At 37.3% G+C, this 16,320-nt stretch overlaps 1 protein-coding gene across 1 annotated transcript in view; it reads left to right on the top strand.

Moving 5' to 3' along the window:
* SCARF2 (scavenger receptor class F member 2) overlaps positions 1-16,320 on the top strand; it is a 78,065-nt gene that overhangs the window by 25,123 nt on the left and 36,622 nt on the right. The window contains exons 2-3 of the mRNA XM_053469710.1: positions 6,651-6,709; positions 13,926-14,027. Of these exons, the coding sequence (XP_053325685.1) occupies positions 6,651-6,709; positions 13,926-14,027 (161 nt within the window). The remainder of the gene's footprint in view (positions 1-6,650; positions 6,710-13,925; positions 14,028-16,320) is intronic.

Here is a 16,320-nt window from a genome sequence, read left to right as displayed (position 1 = left end):
AGTGACCAAAAACTAAAATTGTTAATAGTTGACCCATTGAAAACAATGCATTTTGAGCCCGTACATGTACGGGCTTTGTCATTAAGGGGTTAACTTGGTATCCACTACATGATAGTAAACGTAAGCTTAATATTTAATAAGATGTAGACTGCTTCTAATATTCCTAGTTTTAATGAGTTTTACTAGTTAGTTCCCAAATAACCTCCCATGTGCTTATATAAAACAATTTTGTTAAGTAACTTTTTAAATTGCCATCAAAATCAAGTTTTAATAAGGAAGATGAATACTGATTTTGTAGACTGTAAACATTTAATTGTCAACACAGAATTTGGCAGACGTTCTTTAAAGTATGAAGCTGCAATATGCTTTTTGGCAAAGCTAGTGTAATGCATCATTCCCTGAGAATACAGAATAACCGTCCTGGTAAATGCGACACTTTTACCTATATAGCTTTATATTGTGCTTTCGATTTGTTTCAATTTAGAAGGTGTTAAGGGAAACACGTGCTTTATATAATCAGATGTCAGTCTGCTTGACATATTTGCAATCTGTTGCCAATAACAACATTCTTTAGCGAGACGAAAACTCCCTTGGAGAGGGTAGAAAGTCGCTGTGCTTGATCCAGCAAACTCTAGAGCCGTCTTTAGAATAAATAAAACCAAACCGAGATCAAGCAAGCTGACGGGAAAAATAACACCCTGTGGTTACTTCTAATTTCAGATATGGGGAACGTGTGGGATACTCTATGAATAGCCTTCATTTTTTTCTGAATATGAACCCATCCTTGATGCACGTTGCAGATCTAGAGTACTTTCTGGTAAACAATGATGAAACATGTTTAGTTAATATATTCTTGCAATTTACCAACTTAGACTACCACTGTAGACTTATACAGTTTCACAGTTACAGAACTATACACTCACTGGTTACATGTTGGTTTTATAAAAGGAGCAGTCATGCTAATTGTTTTCTCTGTGGGGAATGGAGTTCTATACCCTGATAAACTGAAGATGAATGTTTCAAAGCTGAAGCCTTTTCCACTCCATTAGGTCCTCGCAAAACACACACCTGGACTTGTGTGTCCAGAGGGAGAAGTAGGCTTTGCTCACGAGTAGGTTTGAGGAAACATACCAGCGCGTCTCTTGGCTCATGTGTGGACTCTTTGTGCAGCTCTATGGCCAGCTTGTATGCATGAAAAAACTAGTATTTGTGGCTGTTCAATTTCAGTTTCAACAGGAAGAACAGATAAACCCTGTAAATGTATTCATATTAATATGTTTAGACGCTCTGATGATGTTACATGTTTAGATATTCATATCCAGAAGTTGAGGTAGACCTTGATAGCATGCTCTTTAAATGCAAAAAAAGTGTGTTGTGGACATGTACAGTATGATAACCGTTGTCAGTGGTACAGCAACCTACAAGAAAGGGGAGAGTGTAAGTATGTTATAGGTGTGTGGTTTAGCTTCATTCATCATGCTGGAGAAAATGTTAGAAAATGTATATATTTTATTTTTAAATAGGCACACATGCTTTTAAATAGCAGTGTTAAAGATTCATTTGAAAACATGGTATAGTGTTCTTCTATATGACTATAACTATAAATAATAACATGCATTAACACATTGAGAGCTAAAATGGTGTTGAGGTGGAAGGATGAAAGCTGATCATTCTAGGACTAACGCTTAAAGGGTATGATGAGATGGTGAGAGAATAGCACTTGCTGTGTTGACACTTGTGAAGATCACTTCTTGAGAAGGAAATTGTTGACCTATATTGCCTTTCGTACTGCTCATACTAAACAGCTTTCACTAACTATGGTCTTGTATAGGTCAACTGATGATGGTCTCTAAAAAGGCATAATATATGGAATGGCTGAAAATATAGTCTAATTTCTGGATAAAGATAAATGTATGGGTTGGTACAGTGACAGAGAATGTGTGGCTATTCACCTTTCAGAGAGATACTGTATGTGAGTGACTTGTATTGATCACTAAGTGCTGCACACATGTCATGTAAACAGTATTTACAGCTAGCCTAGTCTAAAATGTAGAAAGGAACTGTCTCCATTTAGGATACACTATCTAAATACAATCATATTTACAGACTGCAATGACTTGGATGTGTCATTTCCATATGTAATGTATTTTAAGATTTAATATAACACTGGAATTTAACCCTCGGGAGTGATTATGATTACTGGTGACTTAATGATTAGCTAATGACCCTGCTATATCAAAATACAGTATCCTCTCATCTATGTCAAAATTTAACCAGACTCTCATTAGTTATTAAAGTTCTACCCGTTGGGTATCTGTTTGGCAGAGAACAAAAGGGCTTTTGTGCCATTAATGAAATTTTAAAGACTCCATATAATCTGTTATGTGTTTTTACCAATCAAGGGTTGGATTGGTACAACATGTGCAGATCAGATTATGTTTTTAGAGTTGAAAGTGAGAGGTAGGTAGCATTCAAGGCAAACTTTTATTGAGATTTATATAATATATATATATATATATAATTATGATAACATTTATAATGGTTAACATGTGAGGTAGTGACTTTTCAGAGCAGTACAGTTTCAGACACAACTAAACTAGATTTAAACTACCAATAGCTTCTGCATTTTAGTCAGCCATTTAGTTTATAAAATTTCACCCCAGGAAAAGCTGGCTCCTCTTGGTAAAGCTAAAGAGTTCTCTCCCTTCAACCTAGGTAACATCATAGGCCAGTAACAGTGTGGGAAGCTTTATGAACCACAGTATACAAACTATGAATAGGGCTAGACAACCCAATCCAGAAATGTAGACTTAAACAGAAGCATGTGATGATTCACATTTTTGTTTGATTGGTAATTGGTTCTCATGTTCATGCTTTTTAACTCATATATGCGCCCATGAAAGTGGGCTAACTTACCCCAAGGCTGTAATAGTACCAGGTTATAGAAATGCCACTCTACCGTCTAGTAGATCGCAAGAGCAAGGCTCTCATCTTCTTCACCTGTATGTCCTAATGTGTGTTAACCTTATTGACAATTTTGTATATTGTGTATTTCTATGTTACTGTTAATGTTCACTCTTCCCCTTTTGTTAGAAGGGAATCAGAATTTGCTCTATAAATAAAATGCAAAACATTTTTGATTGTAAAATCTTTTGCCTTAAATGCTTCTATTTCTTTTAAGTGAAATTGTATTCATTGTGATTTTAATGTGTACTTTGAATCAATAACACATTGTCATTTTGTTGTACATATCCAGACATTGCCAAATCCCTATACTTAAAAATTAATTAAATGTTTATTTCTAAACTGTGTAAATTAGCAAAAAAAAAAAGTGCAAAACACACAAATCATCACAGATAGCTGCACAATTTTGCTATCTGGGTGAGTGCATCAGTCGAAGCAGGGATTCCCTTTTACTTATTCCTTATGGTATTGGTCAAATCTGAAGGGGTATATACTTATACATAGGGTTCAAGATACTTAATTTCATTAGAAATGAAAGCGGTAGAATCAGTCATTTAACCTTATTGAAAATCTACCCTACTAGACACAAATCTTAATGGTAATAAAATATGCTTTAAAGAACAATACAAAATACAGTTTTTTGATGAAAGCGGGAGATGAGTAGCATTGAATACACGAATGGTTAAAATAATTGTTGGTTCTGGCAGGAAGCTGTATAAATATGATTATTATTCCGGTGCCTATTCATAGAAGCCCCATCAGAAGTGCCGGCAGCAGCAGCGGAGGTTGTCTGCGCGCATTGCACAGACCTCCACCGGCTGCCCCATTAGACACCAAAGAATCTGAAGCACGGGGAGAAGTCTAGGGATGCACTGGTAAGTCAGGGGAGGGTAAGAGTGGCATATGGGGGGTATAAGGTCTTTCTGGAGGCAGAGTGGCATATAGGGGGTTAAAAAGAATATCAGGGAGGCACAGTGGTATATAAGGGTGTATAAGGCATATCTGATGGCAGAGTGGCATATCAGTGAGGCAGAGGGGCATATAGGGGATATAAGACATTTCTGGTGGACAGAGTTGCATATAAGGGGATATAAGGCATATCTGGGGGGCAGATGTACATGGAGGCAGGTTGGCAAATACAAAGAAATAAAATAAAAAATGCATTTTTCTCAATCAGTTTTTATTAAATATGAAAAAATAGTTTACATGTGAATTAATATTTACTAGTAAAACTTTTTCTTATAAGGTAGTCCTTTATTCAGGCTTTCTTTTTTCCCCAAATTAATATTCAAATTTTGGGGGTTTGTCTTATAATCAGCGAACAAGACATCGACTCCACCTGATACGTACTTACAGTGAAGACATTGGGGTGTCAGTCAGACTGGAGAAGTGCAGCCAGATTGTACTAAAGAGCTACTTTACACTGATGGGATGGAACTATCAACAAGTGACATAGCAGACATACAGAACAGTTACAAGTACCTTGGCATCCAACAGTCCCATGATTACCACGATGGGGAAGCATGGAAGGCGTCAACATCCAAGTACTACAAAAGGGTAAGGCAGATCCTAAAGAGCCAGCTCAATGGGAAGAACAAGATCCAAGCCATCAACACATACTCCCTGCCAGTCATCAGATACCTTGCCGGCATAGTGAGCTGGCCAATGGAATGGAATGGAATACATTGAGGCTGCTGACGTGAAGACCCGGAAACTACTCACAATGTGCAGAGGTTTCCACCCCAACTGTTGGAGCACCACCCTGCTCTTCTGGATACTCCACTCCAGGGACCCATTACACAATTTCTAAGTCTCATACTTATATTTTAGTTATTTGTTGTGCTTATCTTTCCCTACTGTACCAGCCTTTCTGTCTGTATATATGTATACTGAGAAAGATAGACTTTCATACCAATGTAAGAAATGGCAGAAAGGCCGCCACTATCTATGCGAGGAATGTCATGTCATGTATCAAAAAGAAAGAAACATGGGTTGGCTGTTCTTTTAACTAAGATGACCTAAAGCTGGCCAAAATGATCCTTCTCAAAAGTCTAACCTTCTTTGTGGTTTCAGGGTAATCGGACACAAAATTATCATGGGTTCAGTAAAAGCTTAGAACAAAATGCATGTAATGGCACATTTTTACTTTACCTGTAATTTCTCCAAAAATAGTTTGGAGAAGAGCTATGAAAAACAGTCTGTAGGAAGCTGGCTAATCAACTAGCTCTGAATCTTCCTAGTATAACCGTCTTCAATGTTGGAGAGTTTAAATGAAAACCATACATCAGACCCTGTGGTGAATATTCGAAATTTTATATCATATATTTTTCAGCCAGAAAATAAATGCCACAATTGTAACACACATTGCAGAAATTGTTAGCATTTTATAACACTCATATTTAATCAATATGGTGAGACTGGTTGTGCAACAGTCTGGAGCCTCTTCTAATGAATCTGTAAGAATATAGAAAATTAGAAGATGAAGTGTGTACATTTGTGGTAATGAAACTCAGAGGGCTGGATGCATATAGTGTTATATATTCTCAGACATTCCATATATGTCAGACTTTTCTTTTTTTTTTCTTTTTGTGCACATTTTGAAGTATTGATATTATTTATTTGTAATTACACAACCAACCCAGTTGTGGCAAATATTGTTTGCAAAAATAGTCACAGCTCTAATATTAGGTTTTTCTTGGCAGCACCAATCATGAAACGTTTGCTCTTACAAGGGCCATTATTTTGTAAAAATGCCAACTGACAATAAATTTCCATTTGAACTCTGTATTAGTTTGGCAGGTTCAGGAACAACTCAGCCTTTTAAAAAATCAAAATTCACTTTGATTTTGACATACATATTCTTTAATTTGACTAGCACTGATTTTGCCTTTGTAGTCCACAAATCTGTAGAAGATTCAGATTCTCTAAGCAATCCGTACTGTATTGGAAATTAGTACCCTAAATACAACCTAAAAACTCCTGGGATTTTTTTCCTGAAGAAAAGTCTCAAATCAGTATTTGTAGTGGCCACCCATTGCCTTCAAAATATTTTGAGACTAACAGTGCCAGCACCCCCTTAATCTCACAGTTCAATGCTAAGGGGCAGTTTAAATACAGCTACCATTGCTATATGCGGTGACAAATTTAGTTTTGAAAAAAGTTTTCTGCATCAATTACAAATATTATATAAACAGGCTTGGTTGTTTTCTAAATTCAGTGTAGTGTGTATCAAATAAGTATTGTAAACTCCTTTATTCTATGCAACCACCTCTCCCTATGTAGTGTATATATAAATAGACATAGAATATATCTTACCTGTTAATTGCAGCTATTTAGCTGTGACCAAGTGTAAAGAAATAGAATTGGCTATTTTCCAGTAAATTTAATTTTCATGAAAACTTTGAAAAAGAACAATAGGTAAAGGGTGCAAAAAAGAAGGTGTAAGAGAAAAGGAGACAAGTTACCCTGAGAGTTATCAAGAAAACTAACTACTGAACTTGACAAGAATTTTAGTTTCACGGCAGCTGTAGATGTAAGAGGTATGACTTTTCTATGGGCTATATCATTGGGGAAGTTCTACATATCAGGCTCCAGATTATGGTATAATATATTGTAATGCAAACTGCCTTGATGTAAACAGCACCGACAGATTCTAATGATATGCATTGTGTCTTCTTTCAAAACAGCTCATCAAGTTTTGTATGCTGTCCAGGATGGAAACAGCAGGGGGAGGAATGCTTAGTTGGTATGTATGGATAACTGATCTTTTTCATTCCCTGCTCATAGAGATATTTATGCTGAAGTCACATGAAGTTCTATCAGATGAAGCACAATCAGCCACCAGCAAATTCCTGTTCTTTGGTGCTGATTTTTGAGCATAGGAAGTGTAATGATGCAAGAGCTGGAGAGACACCTGGTGGCTAAGTTTGTATAATGGACAAATGGCATGTTCATGGCAGGTAAAGCATAGATCCATAGCATAAATGATTCCCCACTGTGGGCCATTCACCTGTGGCCCACCGGGGAGTCTAGTAGGGATATCTGCCCTTGATAAACTGGGACAGCTCCATCCTTGACCTCATGCCATAGGTCTAGTTGACCTACAGTGGGGCAAAAAAGTATTTAGTCAGCCAATTGTTTAAGTTCTCCCACTTAAAAAGATGAGAGAGGCCTGTAATTTGCACCATAGGTACACTTCAACTATGAGAGACAGAATGGGGGGAAAGAATACAGAAAATCACATTGTAGGATTTCTATTGAATTCATTGGTAAATTCCTCAGTAAAATAAGTATTTGGTCACCTACAAACAAGCAAGATATCTGGCTCTCACAGACCTGTAACATCTTCTTTAAGAGTCTCCTCTGTCCTTCACTCGTTACCTGTATTAATGGCACCTGTTTGAACTTGTTATCAGCATAAAAGACACCTGTCCACAACCTCAAACAGTCACACTCCAAACCCCACTATGGGCAAGACCAAAGAGCTGTCGAAGGACACCAGCAACAAAATTGTAGACCTGCACCAGGCTGGGAAGACTGAATCCGCAATAGGCAAGCAGCTTGGTGTGAAGAAATCAACTGTGGGAGCAATTATTTGAAAATGGAAGACATACAGGACCACTGATAATCTCCCTCGATCTTGGGCTCCACGCAAGATCTCACCCCGTGGTGTCAAAATGATCACAAGAACGGTGAGCAAAAATCCCAGAACCAAATGGGGGGACCTAGTGAATGACCTGCAGAGAGCTGGGACCAAAGTAACAAAGGCTACCATCAGTAACACACTACGCCGCAGGGACTCAAATCATGCAGTGCCAGACGTGTCCCCCTGCTTAAGCCAGTACATGTCCGGGCCCGTCTGAAGTTTTGGGCTGTTTTTCTGCAAAGGGACCAGGACAACTGATCCGTGTAAAGGAAAAAATGAATGGGGCCATGTATATGTTTGAGTGAAAACCTCCTACCATCAGCAAGGGCATTGAAGATGAAACGTGGCTGGGTCTTTCAACATGACAATGATCCCAAACACACCGCCCGGGCAACGAAGGAGTGGCTTCGTAAAAGCATTTCAAGGTCCTGGAGTGGCCTAGCCAGTCTCCAGATCTCAACCCCATAGAAAACCTTTGGAGGGAGTTGAAAGTCCGTGTTGCCCAGCCCCAAAACATCACTGCTCTAGAGGAGATCTGCATGGAGGAATGGTCCAAAATACCAGCAACAGTGTGTGAAAACCTTGTGAAGACCTACAGAAAACGTTTGACCTCTGTCATTGCCAACAAAGGGTATATAACATATTTTATTACAAGTATTGTAATATGAGACAACAAAGTCCATAAATCACATTGTCTGATTTTTAAAGAATTTATTTGCAAATTATGGTGGAAAATAAGTATTTGGTCAATAACAAGTATTGATATGAACTTTTGTTATTGACCAAATACTTATTTTCCACCATAATTTGCAAATAAATTCTTTAAAAATCAGACAATGTGATTTATGGACTTTGTTGTCTCATTCTGTCTCTCATAGTTGAAGTGTACCTATGGTGAAAATTACAGGCCTCTCTCATCTTTGTAAGTGGAAGAACTTGCACAATTGGTGGCTGACTAAATACTTTTTTGCCCCACTGTAAGCCAGAATACGCCACTGCTTGAGGTTGTCAATGTTCTTTTTTTCTTGACACAAGAAAAGTTGGGCCTCTGCAGGGCCTGCCATGTGTGAATAATGAAAAAACGCGTTTTATATATAATTACCAGCTTGTTATTTTAGCTTGCAAATATATGCATATGTTAGTTTCGTCACATGGGAACTCTATTGTGTAGTTCATGGGCTGCATCCATTCTTAATGAGCTACTGGTGCCAAAGATTATGGCAAAAAGCCATTAGTACTTATGTTAGCCCTTTAGAAGAACATCCATGGGCTCTGTAATTACTTTTGGCTACATTAAGAAAGTAACCACCGTGGCCTATGACAACTATCAGGTCATTGTCTTTTCTGACAGCATAGAGTCCATGGGGATGAGTAAAAACCATGAATGTTTGCACTATTATTATCTTAGGGTTATTTATTTAATTACATTCTTTAATATGGGTTATGGTAATCACTATTGCATGTCCTGTGATTTGTTAATGTCTTTTTAGGAACTGGCATCGATTCTCAAATCAGACTTTTAAAGAGCTTAGGAAAAAGTGGAGCATTTGTCCAACTCCCCCCCCCCCTCCATTAGTTAGGGGTCCAGAAAAAGGAAGGCAGGAGATGCTATTCATTAAAGCGTTTAATGTATAGAGAGTCTTGTGTTATTTTCAGGCAGTCTGTCTCCAGGCAAATCTTACAGCATTTACTCAGCTTAAACATACACAGAAGCTCAGAAACCGTGAATAGCTGATGAAATCCAGTATACATAAGCTAATAGCTGTGCTCTAGTATACTAAATGTAGACCTTAATGCATGAGTTTGTGTAAACTGCTCTGAAGCCCAGCTGTATCCTCTCTTATGGTCTGTCACACAAACTGGATGTTTAAATAGGATCCTTGCAGACAGAGAATAGTTTTATATAGCATATAGGCAGCACAATGTGGGTGTGTGTTGATTGCCAAAGCATAAAAGAAATTGGAACCATGCACAAGGCGTTCAATTTAGGAGCTGCAGAGATAAAAAAAAAGAGGTATATTCACTGCATTTCCAGTTGGTATAGTAGATTATAATATAGTTTGTATTCATTTCTTGACAGATTTAATAGTGTGAGATTTTAACCTGATCCTATCTGTCAACATAGGATTGGGAAAAGAAAAAATGTCAGTGCGCTAAGCTAGTCTCAGGCCCAAATAATACAAATGTATAATACGAGGCCTACCAAACAGTGTAAGCATGCTGCAAATACAGTGTGTTGGCTGTCCAATGTATACAAAATACAAAAAACAAAAACTGTCTGTGCTTCTCACCCTAATAAAGTTGGCAACAAATATATAAACATAATATAAATGAGAGGTTTTGGTTGTATGAATTGGCCAAAGCATAATTAAGCTCACCCGCCACATCAAGGCACACTCTCAATAGGGTGAGAACCTACTCTCACCTCCTACATAGTGGGCACACAAAGCAGTTTATACTGCTACCAAAACCTTATTAATGTGTTGGGGGAGGTGCAATTAAACCTCCTCCCATTTAACCCCTGGACAGCAAGCTGCAACCAGACTGATGAGGAGCCAACAACCTCAAATATGTGCAAACAGGGAAAAGAAAAAATGTCAGTGCGCTAAGCTAGTCACAGGCTCAAATAATACAAATGTATAATACGAGGCCTACCAAACAGTGTGAGCGCAGACAGTTTTTGTTTTTTTGTATACATTGTACAGCCAACACACTGTATTTGCAGCATCCTCACACTGTTTGGTGTGCCTTGACGTGGCAGGTGAGCTTAATTATGCTTTGGCCAATTCATATAACCAAAACCTCTCATTTATATTATGTTTATATATTTGTTGCCAACATAGGATTGGTCACATGGCCAATTAGGCCTCTGCATGTGATGGCAACATTTTCCATTGACCAGTAGCATGATTTTCTTCATCATCCTCTCACTATGCATATTGTCATGTAACAGATTTAATGGATAGCTCATGATTAATGTGTAAACCTCCTGGATTTTATAATATTAGATTACATATAAAACAAAAATATTTCCAGCAGAAGTAGTAGAGGTTAATACAGTGATGGAATTAAACAGTCATGGGATAGGCATATGGCTATTTTGAACATAGTACAATACCATGAACCGAATAGGGTTTGAAGTTTTTATAGCAGTAAATAATGGGAAGACTGAGCCTTTTGTATCTGCTGTCTAATTTCTTATTTCTTTTGAAATATGCAGAGTGTAAGTTCATCTGTTCATATATTAGTGTACAGATATGTGAACTTGTAGAAAGATATATTTTTAGTATTAATGTTCTTTCTATAAGATTAGAATTTGTGTTTTATGGAAAAAAAACCTGATGCAAGTGCTATAATTTCCTGATGACCTTTATTGCAAATGAACTGTACCCACCCCGGAGAAAAGATTTACTTTGATTTATATACTTTTGGTATGCTATATTTAATTTCACATACTCTGACACATTATTGAACTTTAATAAGAACTTGAATTGGGAATACTGATTAAATTTGACATGAAAAATTACAGTGGTCTGTCCTTCCGGGCAAGAAAGACTTAGACCGCAATATGTAAAATAATCAGCACCTCGGATGCTAAATATTCCAAACCACTGAAATGATTATAGAAACATAAAGTACCCAAACATATAGTAGCATGAGTAAATATGTTACATTACTTTGGCATTGTCCCGTTTTTCTCAAAAGGACAAATTGGTTAAAAAGGACTGAATTGAATATTATTAATGTATACAATAACACAAGTGGCATTAGCCTCATGACCATTTTAATGATTCTGTCATATTAGCGATGATATACTTCCATTCAGGTGTCCACTGTTGGCTCTGACACAATAAAACGTGTGCATTGTTTAAGTCAACAAGGTACATTTTCTCTCAGCCCTTGAGCACTGCATATATCACACTGCACAATACCACCCAATATGAAAGCGTATGCGCTCATTAATCATAATATTTATAATGTACATTTATACATTTTAACAAATCCAGTAATAGAGCTGCATGCAAATACTACACTATATAGAATCTCTGCTAACATTATCTGGCTGATGTTTATGCAGGCTATTCTTACATTTAATTCAGGCCAGAGATAAGTTACCTTTGGATCTGCTGGTACTTTAAACCACAACCTACTTACTGATGAAGCAGAACCTCCTAGAGATCTAAAGTGTTTACAGCACCAATATTAGGTCATATGTGCTGTGATGAAGGGCGGTCCTAGACAAAGTGGCAACCCAGGCAAAAATATGCCTCCCAATTTTTTTACATAGATAGCAATATTTCTAAAGCCTAGCAGGATCGAGAAATGAGCTAGCTATACACAGTAGAGTGCAGAGCAATTATTTCTTATGCAGGATAGCTCAGGTCAGCAAACCCACTATTTGCTCTGCTCCCTACTCATTAAAGCTTCTTCACTACCCAATGCAGGGCGCATTTGCTCTGCAAACCACCTTACTGGCTTAAAGACTGCCAACACACATACTCATCTAACACCCTAAGCTTATACACATTCTAACACTGTCACTCAAACAATGCACACTAACAGAGTCTAACACTATACATCAACACTTCACCCAGTCTATTCACTGACACAACCATACACACTCACTGCAACACCGTACACTGACAAACCCCACATTATAAAACTGGCACCCCATACACGTTTTTTCTAGTACCATACACCAAACACAGTCTAACACTGTACACTGACACCCTCCTAAAAAAACATACACTTGAAAACTGAATACTGACCCACACACAGTTTAACACTGTACACTGACACTTTCACACACATACTTATTCTAACACCATGCACTGACACCGCACATAGTCTAGCATTGTATGCTAACACCAATGCACTCATTGCAACACTATACACTGACACTCCCTTCACATACACAAACACTGTACACTGACACACCGTTTAACTTGTACACAGTCACCCCCACACACATTGTATATTAACATACACAAAAACATTTTAATCAGGGACAGGCACAGATATGGATCATGGAATACATTTTCACAATTGCTGGACTTTGAGAGGACACTAACATTTTTTTTTAATTTAGCCCTTTTTATTATCGCTGTCCTTTCCTCTATCTCTCCCCTCTCTTTGTATCTCTCCTCTTTCTCATTATCTTTACCCTTTCTCTTCATTTCTTTCCTCCCTCCTCATCTCTCTCCTCCCTCCTCATCTCCCTCCTCCTCATTTCTGCTATTTCTCTGAGCATAGCACCCATGTGCTTTGGCTTGCAGATGATGTGTTTGGCCAAACACATCATCTGCAAGCCTGTGAGCTGGGGCCGGTCAAAGAGGTGAATGCATATGGAGGAATTCCATTTGCATGTGGATGAAAAATGGCAGTTTAAAGGAAGACACTCAGCTATCATATGCATTCATGTACATATGATATCTGGAGTGTCCCTTGATTTTTGTGTTAAACGTGAATGACCACTGGGTTTGGTCGTCAAGTTTATCATTCACTCATTTATAATGACCATCTCTATTCCTTGATGTGCTTTAGCATTTGAAAATGATTTCTCCTTTGTAGTCTATGAAAAAAGGTCCAACTTATGGGGCTATTTCTTATTAGACACATTGATAACAACTCTACAAATAAGCACATAGTGAACACAGACACTCTGTGACCATTTTCCAAAGTAAATTTGCCTTAGCACAAAGGACTTTTGGAAGTCAGGGTTTGATTAAAAAGTTGGACTCTTATTATGTCTGTGAACAAACATCATCTGTAAGATATAATGATTATGAGATGTTTATTTCGTTTTAGCTCTAGCAAACAATACTTTATTTCACTGCACTAAAAACTGGCTTCTTGTCAGATGATTAATGTCCGGATGTTCTATAGACAAAACTTAGACAATCAGTGAGGCAATTTCCTTTCTGAACAACCCATGGTCCTTTGCCAGATCTGAAACTCCTGATATTGTGATGAACTAAATACATTTACTTTTTTGGACTTTGTTTTTACCACTTACTACCAGTCTCTCTTGATGTTGTGTCATCCAGTACCTAACCGTAGAGCTGGGGGTGATCCGATATATTTGTGAATTGAAAAAACTGAATCACAACTGTAGTATAATTGTAGTACTGTGCAAGGTTTTGATTACTAATACGTGGCTTTGATCAAGGACATAGAGCTTGTTTCTCATGTTCTGTGCCAGTATCCTTAGGGCAGAGAGAATTTGTTGTACATATGCTAATTTTATTATGTAAACACAAGTCAGATACAACCTCATGTGCATGATTCATAACATGATTCTATTGTTGTTCCCTAGCTATATGTGAAGGCAACTTTACGTGTAAGGAAAATGAAGTCTGCGTTCGTCCCAATGAATGTCGATGTCGGCATGGATACTTTGGTGCAAATTGTGAAACAAGTAAGCACATATCATTCTTTGTTTACCCTTTGCTTTGTAAGCTATGGTAATGTAGACAGAGTTTTCTGACATTTAGGGAAATAACTTTTATTGAGATTTATTGTTAAACTAAATCACTTTCACGTGCCTGTTCCCTGCTATTTGAAAAAAAACATTTTGGTGATCTGGTTTATGAAGCATCAAATACCAAAATGGAGCTTAAACGTGGTGTGTCACCTATTCTGCTTAACTTAACCGAATTATAACTAAAGCCCACAAAAGCCAAAGGTATTAGCCACACTAAGACGCAGTGAAAATATGTTGGGGTCCCAGCCACTGGTGTCTGGATTCATATTGAGCGTTGGGACTTCCAGTCATCAACAGGTTCTAACTCGCTTGGTTGTGTTTTTATTAAAAGTTCACTCAAGGCATCCAATGAATGCATTAATATACCCTACCACATCTCCAACAAATTTTCATGGAAAGATTTAATTATGTGCATTTTACTATACACCTTTCTTAACAATCCCCCTATGGAATACTTTTTTGGCCAGATGATGGAATAGAGAACCTTTTTGAAGTAATCGTACAGAATTTATCAAAATACTTTGTACTATAATTCAAGAATTTCCTTTAAATGGTGCTACCAGACACCCTATTAGTGCTGAACATGATATTTCCAACCCTCTCACACCTGTGTGAGAATGACACTGGTGGAAATACCCTGCTATACAAATGTATGGGAAATTAGTAGAGAAACTGATTAAAGGAACACTTTACCCTATTTTCATGCTAAATGACTATTGCTGCATGCAAGCTGGTACGGGCAATTTGTAGCTATTGGAGTCAGAACATGAGACTTCTTGTTTAATTCCTCTCCTAGCTGCCTCTACTGAAAACAGGGAGCATACCACAGAGTACCAGCAGCAAATGATATAAATGCTGCCTGAACACTGATATTTTGTAAGCATACACTTCATTGACTTTAGTTGGAGTGCTACTGAGTGTATGGAAGAAGCATTTATACTAATGCTGCTTGGTTTAAGTAGAGGCAGTCAGGAGGTGATATAGGAGTCTCGTATTCTAACTCCAACAACTAAAGAATGAATGTTCCAATTTGTATGTGGTGAAATACACGGGAGTCTATGCAAAATGGCCTCCAGTATGCATTAAAAAAGTGAAACTATAATTTCGGGGACTTTTGAGCAAATTACACGATATTGCCTTAACTATGACTTACGGTATTCTTACCACACCACACAACACTATAACAAATTCCAATTACTAGATTCAAGTTTGACACAGATGACCTATTCCTTACATGGTTCCATGGTTTTGCCGCCTTTCTGTTTCCTACCCGTTCATTGTTTCTCCCATGTGTCACCTAACATAAAAAAAACTTCTTCAATTTCCCCTGTTCATAAAATATTAATTGTTACTATACATGCACAACATTTGAGCCTTTACATAAATTTTGCTGTAAAATTGCTTTTACACAGTCACTGTATTATGGTCTATATATTTATATGAACTAATAAATAAAGAGTAAATTAAGAATAAAAAAAATTGTCTTTATTAACAGTTTTGGTTATGTGATTTAAAATAAGGTGTGCATAGCTTGTCTTCATAGAAACTAAATAAACTTTCTAGTCAAGGCCACAAACGCCTGCAAGTAAAATTTACCTATGGTGAAAAAGAGGAAGATGTCGGTAAAAATACTAAGTAGAACTCCAGAATAGGGCTGCAACTAACGATTATTTTAATAATCGATTAGTTGCCCGATTATTTTTTCGATTAATCGATTAATCGGATAAAAAAATGCAATTTTTTTTCAATTTAAAATAATGTAATAAAAAACGTACAATTTACACTTTCATCTCTTTATTGCAATGGCCTCTCTCTCTCTATTCACCTTCTTATTTTACTGACATAATAATAAAAGCTACAAGACCCCAAACACAGTGTTTCTCAAACTAGGTTTTAATACAAAGTTATTAGTAAATATTAATTCATATGGTAACTATTTTTCATATTTAATAAAAACTGAGAAAAAAGCCTTGTTTATATTTTCTTTTATTTACCAAACTGCCCTCAGTTATGCACATCTGACCCCCAGCTTGACACTCTGCCCCCATATATGCCTTATACCTCTTATATGCCAGAGATTCCACTGTGCCCCCTGATATGCCACTGTGCCCCCAATATGCCTTATACTCCTAATATGCCAGTGATATGCAACTGAGCCCCCTGATATACCTTTTACCCCAGATATGTCTTATGTCCCCCTGATATGCCTAATATCGATATGCCTTAT

Source organism: Spea bombifrons, chromosome 1 (assembly GCF_027358695.1).
Source record: "Spea bombifrons isolate aSpeBom1 chromosome 1, aSpeBom1.2.pri, whole genome shotgun sequence".
In the NCBI taxonomy this organism is placed as follows: Eukaryota; Metazoa; Chordata; class Amphibia; order Anura; family Pelobatidae; genus Spea; species Spea bombifrons.
The sequence above is the reverse complement of the archived record's forward strand: the minus strand, read 5'-3'. Positions and strand labels throughout refer to the sequence as shown.